The sequence below is a fragment of the Oncorhynchus mykiss genome, chromosome 15, assembly GCF_057628025.1.
Source record: "Oncorhynchus mykiss isolate SJ-2025 chromosome 15, ASM5762802v1, whole genome shotgun sequence".
In the NCBI taxonomy this organism is placed as follows: domain Eukaryota; kingdom Metazoa; phylum Chordata; class Actinopteri; order Salmoniformes; family Salmonidae; genus Oncorhynchus; species Oncorhynchus mykiss.
The window spans coordinates 50704454-50721353 of NC_143036.1; the positions used below are offsets into that span (position 1 = coordinate 50704454).

Below are 16900 nucleotides of genomic sequence, written 5' to 3' on the forward strand. Positions count from 1 at the left end.
CTCCTGAGAGTGTGGGAGGGAGTGCCTGATAGTCCCCTCCTGAGAGTGTGGGAGGGAGTGCCTGATAGTCCCCTCCTGAGAGTGTGGGAGGGAGCGCCTTTCTAAGGAGTTTTTCCTAGCCACCGTTGCTTGCTCTTTGGGTTTTTAGGCTGGGTGTCTGTATAAGTACTATGTGACATCCACTGACGTAAAAAGGGCTTTATAAATACACTTGATTGATTGAAAGAGAAAGTTGGCGCGAGAGATCCACTACTGTAGGGAGATGAGAGGAGTTACAGAAGAGAGTCCGGGGAACATACAGTCACAGGTCTTGCACTGCCAATGTCAGGAAGTTGAGCCCTGACTCAGGAACAGCAGTGAGCCTGTGATCAGACAGAAAACATCCAATGCCACTGAACACAGAACTGAGATCAGTATAGAGAAGAACGGTCTCCAGACTCCCTGCTGAGGCGACATTTCTACTCAGTTTGCTGGAAGCCTAAAGCTCTCCCATTTTAAAGTAAATATCAGTCATTTTCTTCAAGGCAAAGAGAGGGCTTTCCTCTCTTCATCTTACTCTAGCGGGAAACGGTTGTTGATCTCAGCAGAGTAAATATTGTCGCACCATAGTAAATATCGACAACACACCACATAAGGAGGAGGGTCATATTATTTTTTTAATATCATGCGTGCATGTGTTTACTATCCTCGTGGGCACCGGAAATCACCAAAAGGAGAGTAAAACAAGTACAATTATCCCCTGCAGGGAGAAAGGCTATTTGAAGCCTCGGGTTAGGTTTAGGAAAAAATAGGATTTTGAATGGAAAACAATTTTAGGTCCCCACAAGGATAGTAAAACATATGAGGCGTGTGTGTGTGTGTCAGCAGAAGTGATTTCCCTGATAAACAGAGGGAGGGAGAGAGTCTGACACCAATGGTGGGAGGAGGGTCATATTTTAGAGCGAGAGAGCCACTGCTATGTGTGAGAGGAGAGCAGCATGAAAAACCACTTATCACCGTATAACTGGATCTGCGATGCAGCCTCGCGGCCGCTGACAGGCTGTGGCTTGACTAGTCTGGGCGGTGGGGTGAACCAACACATCAGGGACAAAGAGAAATGGCTGGTAAGAGGGCTTGGGGATTTACACCCACAGGACAGCCCATTCTATCTGCGCAAATGAATATGTCTGCCCTCACTGAGGTGGAGGGGTCTGAACTGTAGATAGCCGAGGAGGAATTATATTTATCCACCACTGGAACGGATGAACTGTGGAGGAGCGGAGCTTAGCATAGACAGACTGCTCTCAATATATGAGTGCATGGGCTCATGAGTGGCACAGCGGTCTAAGGCACTGCATCTCAGTGCTAGAAGCGTCACTACAGACACTGGTTCAGTTCCAGACTGAATCACAACCGGCCGTGATTGGGAGTCCCGTAGGGTGGCGCACAAATTGGCCCAGCGTCACTAGGGTTTGGCCGGGGTAGGCAGTCATTGTAACTAACTTGCCTAGTTGAAATAAAGGTTAAATAAAATCGTCTCAGTGGATATAGGTATACAGAAAGACAGGGGAGAAGAGGAGCAAAAAAAGGAAGGAGAGAAAGAAAGAAAGAAAAAGCGTGACAAAATGTGACTATGTGTGTAGTCATACATAGCATCCTTACCTGTCTGTACGTGTCTTGGTGGTGCTCGTCGTTGCGCGAGTCGTAGTACTGTTCTATGAAACCAAAGTATTCCTGTCTCTTCCTCTGTAGCGTGCTCTCTCTCCTCTCTGTGTTGGCAGGAAGGTAACCCTGGGAAGAAAACACTAGAACAGTTAGGATAGTATAGGCTCCTCAAACTCAACTCAGGACCTCGAAGCCGGTTCCACTCCTTTAAAAAAAAGATATGTTTTATTTTTTCCCCTAACCCCGCTAATTGGACAACATAACCTAGGATTCTACTTCCAGATTATACATACTATAAACATTTTACGGACGGAGTATATTTTACATTAGTTTTGTTTGTTTTTAGTCCCATCCGTCAGCCTGCCTTTTCTTTTCATTTACAGTCTGTAGAAACAGAATAGAAAGGTTGAGTTTTGGTTGAACATCACATCGCAGTTGAAAAATGAATGGCATATATATATATATATATATATATATATATATATGTAAATTAAAAGAAAACATTTTTGGTAAGAGCATTATTATATTATTGATATATTATTGACTGACTTTTCAGGTCACCCAGCAATGCAATTAGCAGAGTTAACTCCAAATAAATGTTGCACTTCTTCAGCCATTCCTGCGACCAAAAACAAGCTACATATGGAGAGTACTTAAACAAATGATCTAATGATTCTGTCTCTTCACAGCTAAATCTGTAGAGCTGGTAGGGTTGTATCACCCACCTTTGTACAAAAGGTTTAATTGAAAAACGACGTTTTCAATACGGCGTTGTTTTGTGTATCAGTTCATAAACCATGGGCCATTGAACAGGTCCATTGTAAATATATATGACACAGCTGCCAATTTGTTGGTCCTTAACCGAAACTGGTATACTTTATTTATTTATCACAATTTTCTTTAACCAATTTTGGTCTTTCTCCCCTTCCATCTTTGAGGAAATGCTGCAACTTGTTGGTTGCAATTTATATAGAGCAGACATTTCCATATATGTTTGTTAGCTGCATGTGTGACATACCTCCCTCCGCCAGTCATGTGTATGATACCATTTAGAAAAAATTATATCGGTTTTGTTTTTTAAAAATAGTTTTCAAATTGTTTTTCTATCAGTTAGCATATTTGAGTTAATCATAATAATATGTTGTAATCATTTCTGTCTTTTCTGGTGGGTTAAACTGATATTGCATATTTCTATGGCTTGTTTTAAAAATAACGCTATTTTGGAGCTGTAATCTGAATAAAGGGAAAAAGGCCATTCTTGAACACAGGGTTAGCCATTCTTACTAATCTGCTAGAGAACCAGTTCAGATATAAATATAGCTTTTGTATGACTGAAGCCTTTAGTGAGAGGTCTAATGCTTTAATATTGAATCATTTCTGCCCTCTGAATTCATATTCATAATAAACATAACCGTTTAATTTTGTCTGGCTTACCATGCCAAATAAAATGTAATATTTTGCACATATTTATAAAAACTTTTTTTTTTTAAGTTGTTACGTAAAGCCAAGGCCATACGCAAATAGGTAAACTGGGATATGACTAAAGAGTTAAATCAGGGTGATTTTTCCACAAATAGACAGGTATTGTCCTTTCCATGGTAGCAAGATGGCATCTACTTTTGCTAACTTTCCAATCAAAAGGCACTCGCACATCTGAGCGATCTTTGTTGCAGGTGCAAGTAAACAATTGAATAATATGAGAGAAAAAACGAGAAACCCGCACACTTCTGTTGCTAGTAACACTGCCCTTTTTTAAAGCTTCACATATCGGCCTCAAGAGGTTAGAAAAATGATCTAGATCCTCTATGAGGCTGTGGAGGGATCCAATTTGTGGATTTAAAAGAAAACATGAATCATCAGCGTACAATGACACTTTTGTATTTATGCCCTGGCTTTCTAGACCCCTTGATACTACTGTTGGATGTGATTTTAATAGCCAACATCTCTATGGCCATAACAAATAGATATGCTGATAGTGGACAACATTGTTTTACTCCTATTGACAGTTTAATACTATGAGAAGTAGCCATTATTTACTATTTTACAACTTGGGTTACTTTACATAACATTAATCCATTGTATAAGAGATTCTCCAAAATGGAAATATTCCAGGCATTTATATGTAAATTCCAGTCGTACTTTATCAAAAGTATTTTTGAAAGTCAGCTATGAATACCAGGCCTGGTTTCCTGGATTTTTCATAGCGTTCTATTGTTTCCAGTACTTGTGTTATATTATCTTGAATCTATTGTCCATGTAGAAAATACTCCTGATTACGATGAATAATATCCCAAAATAACTTTAATTCTATGCATTTTGCTAGAATTTTTGCAACACAACACTGAAGTGTAAGGGGCCACCAATTTTAAATGGACAGGATCTTTATATAGTGCATTCAGAAACCTGACTTTTTTCACATTTTGTTTCCTTACAGCCTTATTCTAAAAATGACTTAATACATTTTGTTTCCTTACAGCCTCATTCTAAAATGGATTTAACACATTTTGTTCCTCATCAATCTATACACAATACCCCATAATGACAAAACAAAAATTGGTTTAGACACATTTGCGAATGTACTAAAAATGAAAAGAACACAATTACTTTAACATAAGTATTCAGACCTTTTGCTGGGAGACTGGAAATTGAGCTAAGGTGCATCCTGTTTCCATTGATCATACTTGAGATGTTTCTACAACTTGATTGGAAAGGAGGATACCGAGTCAGTTGTACATCTGAATGGGTTCAACTGAAAATGTACCCTCCGCATTTAACCCAACCCCTCTGAATCAGAGAGAGCCTTAAATTGACATCCACGTCATTCTAACAAAATTACAGATTTTTACCTTATCAGCTCCGGTATTCGATCAAGCAACCTTTTGGTTACTTGCCCACATCCCTAACCACTAGGCCACCTACTGCCCGATTGGAGTCCACCTGTAGTAACTTCAAGTGATTGGACATGATTGGGAAAGGCACACACCGATCCGTAGAGCTCCAAGACAGGATTGTGTTGAGGCACAAATCTGGGGAAGGGTGCCAAAACATTTCTGCAGCATTGAAGCTCCCCAAGAACACAGTGGCCTCCCTTCTTAAATGGAAGAAGTTTGAAACCACCGAGACTCTTCCTAGAACTGAGCAAAAATGTGAGAAGGGCCTTGGTCAGGAAGGTGTTGAAAAACTTGAGAGCTCTAGGGTTCCTCTGTGGAGACGGGAGAACGTTCCAGAAGGACAACCATCTCCGCAGCACTCCAACCATCAAGCCTTTATGGTAGAGTGGCCACACGGAAGCCACTCCTCAGAAAAAGGCACCGGACAGCCCACTTGGTGCTGTCCAAAGGTGCTTCAACAAAGTCCTGAGAAAAGGGTCTGAATCTTGGAGAATGTATATGCGATTTCAGTTATTTATTTATTTATTACCATTGGTATAAGAGTGGTTAAAACTAATAAACGGTCCTCTGAGCACATCAAAAACAGGTTGATATACCTCAACTGGTATGCGCCATCCAGCCCTGGGGTTTTCCCAGACTTCAAATCTTTAATTGCATCAAGAAAGGTTTTAAGATCGAATCCCTTGAGCTGACAAGGTACAAATCTGTCGTTCTGCACCTGAACAAGACAGTTCCTAGGCCGTCATTGAAAATAAGAATTTGTTCTTAACTGACTTGCCTTGTTAAATAAAATTAAAATAAATAAAATATATATTATTTATTTAAAGTTCCTCCTCTGTAATTGGGCCACGGGATGGTTTTCCTAATATCATCAATACCATTTTAACTTTCTTTATAAAAATATGAATGTGAAAATATATATATTGCACAAGTTGACTGCAGGTTTTTTCCTTAATTAAAGTAGCTATATATAGCTACTTTAAGTAAATACCTGCAGTCAACTTGTGCAATACAATAGGAGAATAGATCACATTCTTCATTTCACTTGTCACACAATTTTTCATTATGAAGGTTACCGGTAGCAGTGGCGTAAAGTGCTTAAGTAATAAGTACTACTTGAGTAGTATTTGGGGTATCTGTAACTTTTACTTCACAACAGTCAAAGAAAATTATGTACTTTTTACTCCATAGATTTTCCCTGACACACAAAATAACTCGTTGGTCTAATTCACACACTTATCAAGAGAACATCCCTGGTCATCCTTACTGCCTCTGATATGTTGGACTCACTAAACACACACGCTTTGTCAGTAAGTCATGTCTGAGTGTTAGAGTTTACCCCTCTCTATCCGTAAATAAAAGTAAAAAGAAAATGCGGTCTGATTTGCTAAATATAAGGAATTAGAAATGATTTATACTTAAGTATATTTCATATCAAATACTTTTACTCAAGTAGAATTTTACGCGCCCAGGCTCTGTCGTAACCGTCCGCGACCGGGAGATCTGTAGGGCGATGCACAATTGGCCTAGCGTCGTCCGGGTTAGGGAAGGGTTGGCCGGTAGGGATATCCTGGTCTCATCGCGCACCAGCGACTCCTGTGGCGGGCCGGGCGCAGTGCGCACTAACCAAGGTTGCCAGGTGCACGGTGTTCCCTCCGACACATTGGTGTAGCTGGCTTCCGGGTTGGATGGCGCGGTGTTAAGAAGCAGTGCGACTTGGTTTGGTTGTGTATCGGAGGACGCATGACTTTCAACCTTCGTCTCTCCCGAGCCCGTACAAGAGTTGTAGCGATGAGACAAGATAGTAGCTACTAAACAATTGGATACCATGAAAATTGGGGAGAAAACGGGGTAAAATTCAAAAAAAATAAAAAAAATTAAAATAAAGTAGAATTTTACTGGGTGACTTACACTTGAGTCATTTTCTATGAAGGTATCGTTACTTTTACTCAAGTATGAACATTGGGTACTTCTTCCACCACTGACCAGTAGTCCCCAGTCACCTGGTTTCACTTTACAAGCACACAACACGAGAGACCGGAGCCTTGTGAGCAATGTTCCCTCTAAGCACGCACAGCCCCACGAGACTGACGAACAGAAGAAATATCAGCCCTTTTAGTTAACACAATCAACATTTCCCTCCGCTGTGAGAATTGTGAATGAATCAACGCAATATTAGTCACTTTCAATGCAACATACCGAAACAAAAAAACTATGCAAGAGATTCTCGCAAAGTGCATTGAAGTAGGATTCTATTGCATTGACTGACACAACTCAGGCCCATACTCTACACAGACCGGTGCACCATAACCAATCAGAGCTACAGTATCCCTATACGCAAACAGACCATTGCCATACTTGGATCTGTACCCTTCACTTTGAACTGGACTGTGTTTACAGAATGTGTGGTTGCGAATAGATACGTTTGTTTTGCGATCAAACCAACAACTGCATGTAGCCAGGTGTACATTTGTTCATATTCTGTTAGTGAGTTATTAGCCCAGTTATACCTCATTTCTAGTCAGCAATGTCGGAGTGGTTGCTTCCTACAAGAGCACAACACGTGCATTTCTAGCCTTCTTTGAAAATGCAAGTCGGGTAAAGAGCATTTTTTCTGCAAGGGGCAGTGTTGTATTTTGGGGCAGTGTTAGCTCATTCAAGCATGTCTCAAAATATAAGCAGCCAATATGCAAAGGGTAGCATAATTTGCCCGATTATCCGTAATAATGGTATGAGAATAAGAATGAATTTCATTTTGTAAAGTGGTTTCTTGCAAACAAATACAACATGTTCAGTCACCTTGTCTGAGAGACAAGTGGATAAACAGGTTACTATCAATTGCTACATTTCTTTGAAAAGTCTTATGGAATGTAGGCCTACATTGAACACCACACATTGGCTACTGTAGGCTGAAATACAGAACAGCTAATTCCATGTTAAAATGTATTGCGATGCATTTTCTCCATAGTTTATGCTAAGCCACTCTGATAGGCCTACATTAGGATCAAATAGCCACAGCAACCTACTTGGCCACTGCTATACCTGTAACCTAAAGTGAGTACAGCGTCAGTGTTCACAGTAAACGCGGCCCAGAAGTTGCACAGAAATTCCAAAGTTCGTGTTTGCACTCAGCAGACCTGAAATTTGCTCAGTGCCTACATTTTTTTTGAGGAAAATTGCTTGTAAGTCACTCACTGTTGTGCAGCACACACCAGGTGATCTTGTTACATACAATATGGAATTCACAAGTAAGTGGTTGTCAGATCGATATCTTATAACTATTAAATTAACTGTCTAAAATGTGCTAAAAGCTCTGAAGATGTGCATTTGGTTTTCCAATTTAGTAGCTCGCTAGCTAAATGGTTAGCTTCTTCCAAAATCAAGCTTCACTTGGTAACAGCAGAGAACCCCCCCCTGGATCCAGAGCCTTGCTGTTTAATATTTATTTTGTGCATGCCGAAAACTAAGTAGCTTTTTTTAGTTACTTGTATACTTGTAGGGTTTAGTTCATATATAAAATGACTGTATAAAATGCTCACAATGCACTCGTTCGCATTTAGTTCTCATTCTCTATGGATTTTTACATGTACTTGTTAGCATTGCTAACCTTCGGATTACAGTGGGGTTTGAAAACAGCGCCCCGTGTGTCCAGTGCCGGTATTACCAAATATCCCAGTATGGCACAAGGTCTGTTTGAAGGTATGATAACCTGGATACCACCCAAGCATATACCACCCTATACTTTGAATCAAACATACATATTTGAATCAATTCACTGGAGAGAAGAAAAAAAACCTGCCCACGCTAGCCTTGTGAGTAGTCGAGAACGATTCATCACAAGCCTAGCATTATACACTAGTCTAGTCTAGACACGCACATATACACCCATGCATCCACACACATTGTGGGAACTACGTTCGGGGATACAGTAACTTCCAATAACTTTAAATCTGTTAAAACGGACTGCGTTCCAGTGGGCACCAGGCTGGGCAAAAGTTCCTGCACTACTCTATGTAGGGATGAGGGGGCCATTTGGGACGCACACCAACTGTTCGAGCACTTTACTACTGACACAGGTCCACTACATCATCAAATGTTTCAGTATGGCAGAGGAATTTGAAAAGGGAACTGTTAAGGTTGTTGGCCATATTATTATCTTCATATCAACCCACATTCAATAACAGATGGGCAGAGATTAATGCAAAGAGGGTCGAGGGCCTAACAATGGTATAACATTGAAAACACACTCGCACACACCGGATACAAACACACCTCTCCTCCAGTGAGAATGTATCTAGCTACAGTATACATCATATGTCTAGTCCTGCTGGTGTAGACTAGGCCCATAGTGATACAGTAATTGATTGCCTGGAAATCTACAGCCCCAGAAAACCATTCATCTCCGGAGCAGTTGAGGCTTGTTCCCATTCTTCACTCCCACGGCACAACAAATAGCTCTTACAACAAGACGTATGTGTGCCAGGCAGCCCCCTGAGCACTGGCTATAAGGGCCATTACCATATGTCCATGTAATCACGCTGACTTGATAATGTGCCTTAAAAGGGAGGTGGTGAGGGTTGCTATTCTAATGTTGGTGACAGAGGAAGGTCAAGTATTTCAAGAGACTCAGAAGTATTATCCGAGTGCTACTGCTGTGAGATATGCAGTGGATAGCTAGGTTGGGTGGGGTCAAAACCTTTTGAAAACTCCATTAACCCTCCTGCTGTGTCCCAGTTGAATTGGACCAACTTACAAGTTCTCTGAAAATGTAGTTCATTGAATCTGATTGTCATACGGTTCCATGACTTTGTCCACACAAAATACATTTTGATGATTTTCATAACACTTTGGGTGTTTCCGGTCAAAAGTGACCGGTCATTAGAATTGAACGGGTGAGACAGTCTAAAATTGAGTTCAGGCACATGCCAATTCATCAGATGGACAGACTTGCTCTCCCAGACCACCACATTTGAGCACGTGAACCACCCCCTTCTTGGCTTCCATGGCAACGCCCCCAAAAATAATCTTTCCCCACCTGTTGGCATTCTCGCAAACAATCTCAACATTGCTTCATTAATATATAGAACTTCTCTCGCAGCTCTGGTATATAAAGATTTTTTGAGGCCTTGCTCACAATTCATTCTGTGGCAGCACAATGACCAAATGATATACTGTATGTGAGGCTCTTGATCATATCTTTGATCATGACACTGGTGAGGAGGAGAGTCCTTGTTAAACTTTGACAAAGTAGTCTGAGAAATAGCACAATAGGTTTCATCTGAGTATGTTACAGTCAAAATAATCCATACATTGTTTTTTTTTACTCAAAAACAAGTTGCATGAGCTCAGGTCAATGAGGCCTACAGTCCATAAATAGCAAATAGAAGTTCAAAACGTGTAACGTACACAAGAACTTAAGTTGATAAAAGATCTAACAATATTAGGTGATAATATATGTATTATAGATTTATAATCAGCAATAATGGGGGCGGTAATTTTGGACCAGGAACACATAATTAACATGAAACGAACACAACGGGAGGGTTAAATCAGGATGTGGGGGGAAGTTTCATTCATGAATTGAGAGAGGAGAAATTATTTACTTTATTGATGGAACATGTTGGACTTCACCAACCTTTAGACATTTCACACAGTGATTGAGTCAGAACATGAATAGAAGCGAGTCAAAGGGAGTGAGTCCTTCAAAAGTTTCAAACCACTCCGTCATACAGTACAAGCACAGTTTGAGTAAGTCACAAACTGGTTAGAGAATGTTGGAGGTGGGCTGGCAGTGTGGTTAGCTGGATACAGTAGAGAGCACATAAAACATAGTAATTTGGTAGGTGAAGAGAAAAATCTGTCAATAGTAATACATTCTTGATCAGCGCAAGCATTTAGTTCCAAATAGGTTCAAGAGGATTGTCTCAGTCAGGACTGTCCTAGTTGTGAGCAGATGTGTTCTATAGCCAGGCAGGTACACAAACCACAGTTGGGTCAATTAAATTCCTGAAATTAGGTGTCCTCCTGTCCAATTCAAAATTGACCCCTAATCCTACCTTGTAACCCCACCTAGTGAAGATGGCAGAGGATTGGAGAGGAAAGTGGTCAAATCCAAGTAAATCAGCAAACTGTCTTTTTGAACTATAAAGTATGAGCTTTCTCTGCTCGTTTTTATTTTATAATTTTCACAAAGTCTGCTGCCTCAGTTTGTATGATGGCAATTTGCATATACTCCAGAATGTTATGAAGAGTGATCAGATGAATTGAAAAGTCACTCTTTTCCATGCAAATGAACTGAATCTCCAAAAAAACATTTCCAGTGCATTTCAGCCCTGCCACAAAAGGACCAGCTGACATGTCAGTGATTCTCTCGTTAACACAGGTGTGAGTGTTGACGAGGACAAGGCTGGAGATCACTCTGTCATGCTGATTGAGTTTGAATAACAGACTGGAAGCTTCAAAAAGAGGGTGGTGCTTGGAATCATCGTTCTTCCTCTGTCTACCATGGTTACCTGCAAGGAAACATGTGCCGTCATCATTGCTTTGCACAAAAAGAGCTTCACAGGCAAGGATATTGCTGCCAGTAAGATTGCACCTAAATCAACCATTTATCGGATCATCAAGAACTTCAAGGAGAGCGGTTCAATTGTTGTGAAGAAGGCTTCAGGCCGCCCAAGAAAGTCCAGCGAGCGCCAGGACCCTCTCCTAAAGTTGATTCAGCTGCGGGATCGGGGCACCACCAGTACATAGCTTGCTCAGGAATGGCAGCAGGCAGGTAGGTGTAAGTGCATCTGCACGCACAGTGAGGTGTAGACCTTTGGAGGATGGCCTGGTGTCAAGAAGGGCAGCAAAGAAGCCACTTCTCTCCAAGTAAAACATCAGGTACGGACTGATATTCTGCAAAAGGTACAGGAATTGGACTGCTGAGGACTGGGGTAAAGTCATTTTCTCTGATGAATCCCCTTCCCGATTGTTTGGGGCATCTGAAAAAAGGCTTGTCCAGAGTAGACAAGGTGAGCGCTACCATCAGTCCTGTGTCATGCCAACAGTAAAGCATCCTGAGACCATTCATGTGTGGGGTTGCTTCTCAGCCAAGGGAGTGGACTCACTCACAATTTTGCATAAGAACACATCCTCCGAGAGCAACTTCTCCCAACCATCCAAGAACAGTTTGGTGACGAACAATGCCTTTTCCAGCATGATGGAGTACCTTGCCATAAGGCAAAAGTGATAACTAAGTGGCTCGGGGAACAAAACATCAATATTTTGGGTCCATGGCCAGGAAACTCCCCAGACCTTAATCCCACTGAGAACTTGTGGTCCATCCTCAAGAGGCGGGTGGACAAACAAACCCACAAATTCTGACACTCCAAGCATTGATTATGCAAGAATGGGCTGCCATCAGTCAGGATGTGGCCCAGAAGTTAATTGACAGCATGCCAGGGCAGATTACAGAGGTCTTGAAAAGGGGTCAACACTGCAAGTATTGACTCTTTGAATCAACTTCATGTAATTGTCAATAAAAGCCTTTGACACTTATGAAATGCTTGTAATTATACTTCAGTATTCAGTAGTAACATCTGACAAAAATATCTAAAGACACTGAAGCAGCAAATTAATATGTGTCATTCTCAAAACTTTTGGCCACAACTGTATATAGTCTCGCTATTTTTGTTTCAAAGCTGCTTTTAAATCACGCATTGTTGGTTGGGGGCTCGTAAGTAAGCATTTCACTGTAAAGTCTACACCTGTTGTATTCGGCGCATGTGAATACAATTCGATTTGATTTGATCAGAACGAAATGATTGGATAATAAATTTAGGTTCCAACCCCTGGTTCATGCATGATACTACAGTCCACTCTGGGATTTGTTAGAGTGCTCAGTCACTGCAATTCGAACTAAATTCAACAACCTTCCATCCACCACACTTACAGATGCAATCAAATACATTGGCACTGTTACACTTTACTATGGAGTGCAATGAAGAATGTTCTGTTTATTCATTTCCAAAACTGGTTGAATAGCTATTTCAAAATCAAAAGTATTTGTCACATGCGCCAAATACAACAGGTGTAGACTTTACAGTGAAATGCTTACACGCCCTTAATCAGCAATGCAGTTTAAGAAATAGAGTTAATAAAATAGACTAAATAAACTAAAGTAAAAAAATAAAATACAAATAAAAATGTTGAATCAATCAAATCAAAAAACGTAACAAGAAATGTACATAATAACGATGTTATATACTGGGGGAACCGGTACATGTCAGTAGTCCGGGTGGCCATTTGATTAGTTGTTCAGCAGTCTTATGGCTTGGGGGTAGAAGCTGTTAATGAGCCTTCTGGTCCTGTACCGCTTGCCGTGCAGTACTTGGGTGACTGGAGTCCTTGACAATTCCTTTGGGCCTTCCTCTGACAGCGCCTAGTATATAGATCCTGGATGTCAGGAAGCTTGGCCCCAGGGATATTTTTACTCATGTAGGCGCCCGCAACTTATCAGGTGAGAAATTACACAGCAAAAGGACAAACATTCCCTTCAACCAACTTAATATGAATATTCAATCATTCATTTTCTCCTTAGAGTAAAACAAATCTAAATTCCAGTTTAAGGTCATGTGCAGTTGCAAACACTAAAAGTTGTCATTTTATTGTTTTACTTAAAAGAAATTGAATAATGCAAGGGTGCCAATTTAATTTGACTATCTGTACTTGTGCTTCAGAAAATTAGAAGAATCAATAGCCTTGCCCTTGTGAAGGTTTTTGAAGAGGAGAAAGTAAAACTATAAGGTGCTGACAGTCAGTAGGCAACTATCACAGCTGGCCAGCCTAGATACATCTAAAGACCCCTTTAACTTGCTGTTGATTATTTTCTCCAATAATCGCTTTGTCAATCCATGGGCTGGCACCTGACACAAACACACAATCTGTTCTCCCATCGCTCTCCCACTAAAAAATAAGCTTAAGGAATCAATTTGCGAAGTAAATGAAATCTTTATTTTCTAGCGAGGAACTGACAAACAAAAATCTACTTAGTAGAGCGCTGGAGAGGCTTGTTGAAGTCTGAAGAGTGTGTGTGTGTGTGTGTGTGTGTGTGTGTGTGCAGCAGGTTGTGTGAAGTCAGCAGGATGAAGAGAATTGATTTTGCATTAAAACAACAGCGCCTCAAACGGTGACGGCAGCTCCGTCTGCTCCCACAGAGGCCTGACGAGTCATCGCTCTTGTTTAAAGATGATTCCCTGCTGTTTTAATTCTCATGGCAAAATCACTAACACACAAACACAGGATTAGACGCAGAAAGACATGCCCATATACAGAAGAAGATACCAAGAGGATACCAAGAAGACAAGAGACACACACATACACACACCAACCCTCACCACACAAAGGGTCCAACAGAGTGCAGCTCCAGCTCCGAGTCAGGATGACAGACGAGCCAGACATAGGCAGATGAAGGTCAGACAGGTGAACTAGACATGGCTGTGTGTGCTACCCGGGCTAACCAGGTGGCACTGCACCACCACAATATCATTGCCTCGACGCCCCAAAAAAATGGAACATGAAAATCAGGTAACTTGGCGTAAAACGCAACCCTACCTCAAAATCAGTAGACTTTAAAAAAAAAAAAGTGATAGATGACATTTTTGAGTGGCAACCAGGGAAAGTGTTGGGGGATAAAATGGTGATGGTTTCTGTGAGAAGTACCAGCAAGGGGCATGTTAGCCCGGCTGTGAAATATGGTCATGAAAGTGTTTGCACCAGAGTTAAGCTGGTTGTAGCTGCTACATTTCTGGTTTAGTGGCACGGTTTTTTATTTTTTTATTTCACCTTTATTTAACCAGGTAGGCTAGTTGAGAACAAGTCCTCATTTACAACTGCGACCTGGCCAAGATAAAGCAAAGCAGTGCGATACAGACGACAGAGTTACACATGGAATAAACAGGCATAAAGTCAATAACACAATAGAAAAAATAACGTCTATTTAAAGTGTGTGCAAATGGCATGAGGCAATAAATTAGGCCATAGTAGCGAAATAATTACAATTTAGCAGATTAACACGAGTGATAAATGAGCAGATGATGATGTGCAAGTAGAGATACTGGTGCGCAAAAGAGCAGAAAAGTAAATAAAAACAATATGGGGATGAGGTATGTAGATTGGGTGGGCTATTTACAGATGGACTATGTACAGCTGCAGCGATCGGTTAGTTGCTCAGAGAGCTGATGTTTTTTGTTAGTGAGGGAAAAATAAGTTTTAAAAATATATGAATATAAGTTGTTTTGAGTGCAGAGATTTGATTTTCAAGATAGAGTTTCTATATCTCTCATTGCATATGAAATCAATCAATAAAAACAGCTTAGGAAAAAGGCCCTTGATTGATATAGAATGATCCATAGGCCTAAATGCTATAGCTAGCATGCTGTGCTAACTATGAGCCCTACACCAGGCTATATAATCACATCTGGCCTTGCAGCCACATCAATAGCACAAAGCCAGTTGCAGCTGCTGCTTTACCAGCACTTAACATTTAACAATTCCGCTCCATTAGGAAAGTGTACACATTGCCACGGGCGGCTCAGCCATTTTTAACACTGAAAATCCACTTAATTGACTTCCTCCAGGCACTGGAACCCAAGTGGACGATTCTTCTTTAAAAGCTCTTTATTATTCCAGAAAAGCTCATTCTTTTTCATAGGGCTGGAAGCTTCCTCTGTGTCTTATGGCACAGACAGAGATGAGTCTAAACATAACTGTAGCGTAGCTAAGCGTATAGAGATACCGCCCAGGGAGAGGTAGAATGATGAGGATATACAAATAAAAATAAACTCATTCACTGTTTTCTTAACTTATAATTCCCTCCGTTTCCTAATAATGATTGAGACAGTTATGTATCATTTGTGCAGGCAGGTGGGGGGTGGAAGGTGATGCAGCATTAAAATGTATTAACAACTTTGAAAGAGACAAGCAGGCATTTTTCTGAGGAGGAACTACTGCTTGCCCTAACCTGCCTCTGGAAAAGCACAAATTTAATATCCACGGCACGATCGGGAGCAGAGAAGGTCACAGGGGACGCGTCGAGAGTGAAGTTTTATTATGTGGCTCCAAGTTTATGGAATAGCGGTAGAGGGTGGAGAATAGATTCTCAGAGGCTCTCCTGTCTATCGCAGACCGCATCTTGACAGAGAGGATTTAAAAGGTCGGGGGAGTGTTCAGATATCCCAGGATCCTTCGGGGGAGGATAAGGATGGCATGTTGCAGGGATTTGGCATCTCCTTCCATCTCCTCCCTTTCCATTTCTTTTTGCAAACCACACACTTGCCTCGCTCATGTGTCTGTCGCGCAGCATAGGCCTATATTCAACATTCTGTGGGACAAGACTGAGGGTCTAAGGGAACCCAGAACACCAAGCCGTTGAGAGCCAGAAGCGCAACCTGATAGGGTGATATTGAATTTGGATATTGATGACTAATCTGAATCGGATAGCCCTATTGGATTGTTGTGCTACCATCATCAGCAAAAGACAAGGTGATTCTACTGACAAACAAATCCCAGATTGAGTGCAATGTACTGTAACCCATTACTTCCCTAAAGTATCTATTACCCCCCTTTTTCCTGTCCTGCTAAGCATTCGAAACGTGATGAGTACTTTTCGGGAATCAGGGAAAATGTATGGAGTAAAAAGTACATTGTCGTTAGGAAAAGTGTTAAAGTAAATGTAGTCAAGTATTTTTTACTTAAGAACTTTACATCACTGCATCTCAGCCCCTCAGACAGAACTGGGGACCTCTGACACTCATTTGTGTTAACAAAATCTTTGCCATACCCCTAGGCAATATAATAAGCTTTTGTCTGTGTACACAGCAATTAATGTGAAAGTCACACCACTCAAAGTAATGCTCCACACACTGCAGTGATCACCAGACTGAAGTCACCCACTAGTTTGGTCACTGTAAACTGCAACAATAGCTTAATGAGTAAATATTCTGTCTCGTGAATACATTATTTGTGCCTGGCAATTCATTTTTAAATAGGGGTAAAGAGCGAGAGACCGAGCGAGCGAGAGACCGAGCGACTGAGCGAGCGAGCGACCTGGAGGTAAGGCAGGTGGAACTGGACCAACCACATTGGACACTATGGAACCAGAAAGCCTTCATTCTCTCATCCTGGAATAACCAAGGCCATCTGCCTTTGGCCTCACGAGCAGGAACCTGGACTTCATCACAGAAATCGGAAATACAGACATTGTCATCCTAAACCTGGTATAGAGGAGACGGACCCACTGGTTGCCCTCTAGGTTACTGAGAGCTGGTAGTTCCATCCACTAAACTACCAGGTGTGAAACAGGAAAAAGACTCAGGGGTTATGAT

At 41.2% G+C, this 16900-nt stretch overlaps 1 protein-coding gene across 4 annotated transcripts in view; it reads right to left on the reverse strand.

The window, feature by feature from the left end:
- The window catches only part of tbc1d22a (TBC1 domain family, member 22a), a 180902-nt gene that overhangs the window by 129340 nt on the left and 34662 nt on the right, over positions 1 to 16900 (reverse strand). For all 4 annotated transcript variants that reach the window (XM_036944449.2, XM_021563375.3, XM_021563377.3 and 1 more), the window contains exon 7: positions 1642 to 1770. In XM_036944449.2, coding sequence (XP_036800344.2) covers positions 1642 to 1770 — 129 coding nt within the window. The remainder of the gene's footprint in view (positions 1 to 1641; positions 1771 to 16900) is intronic.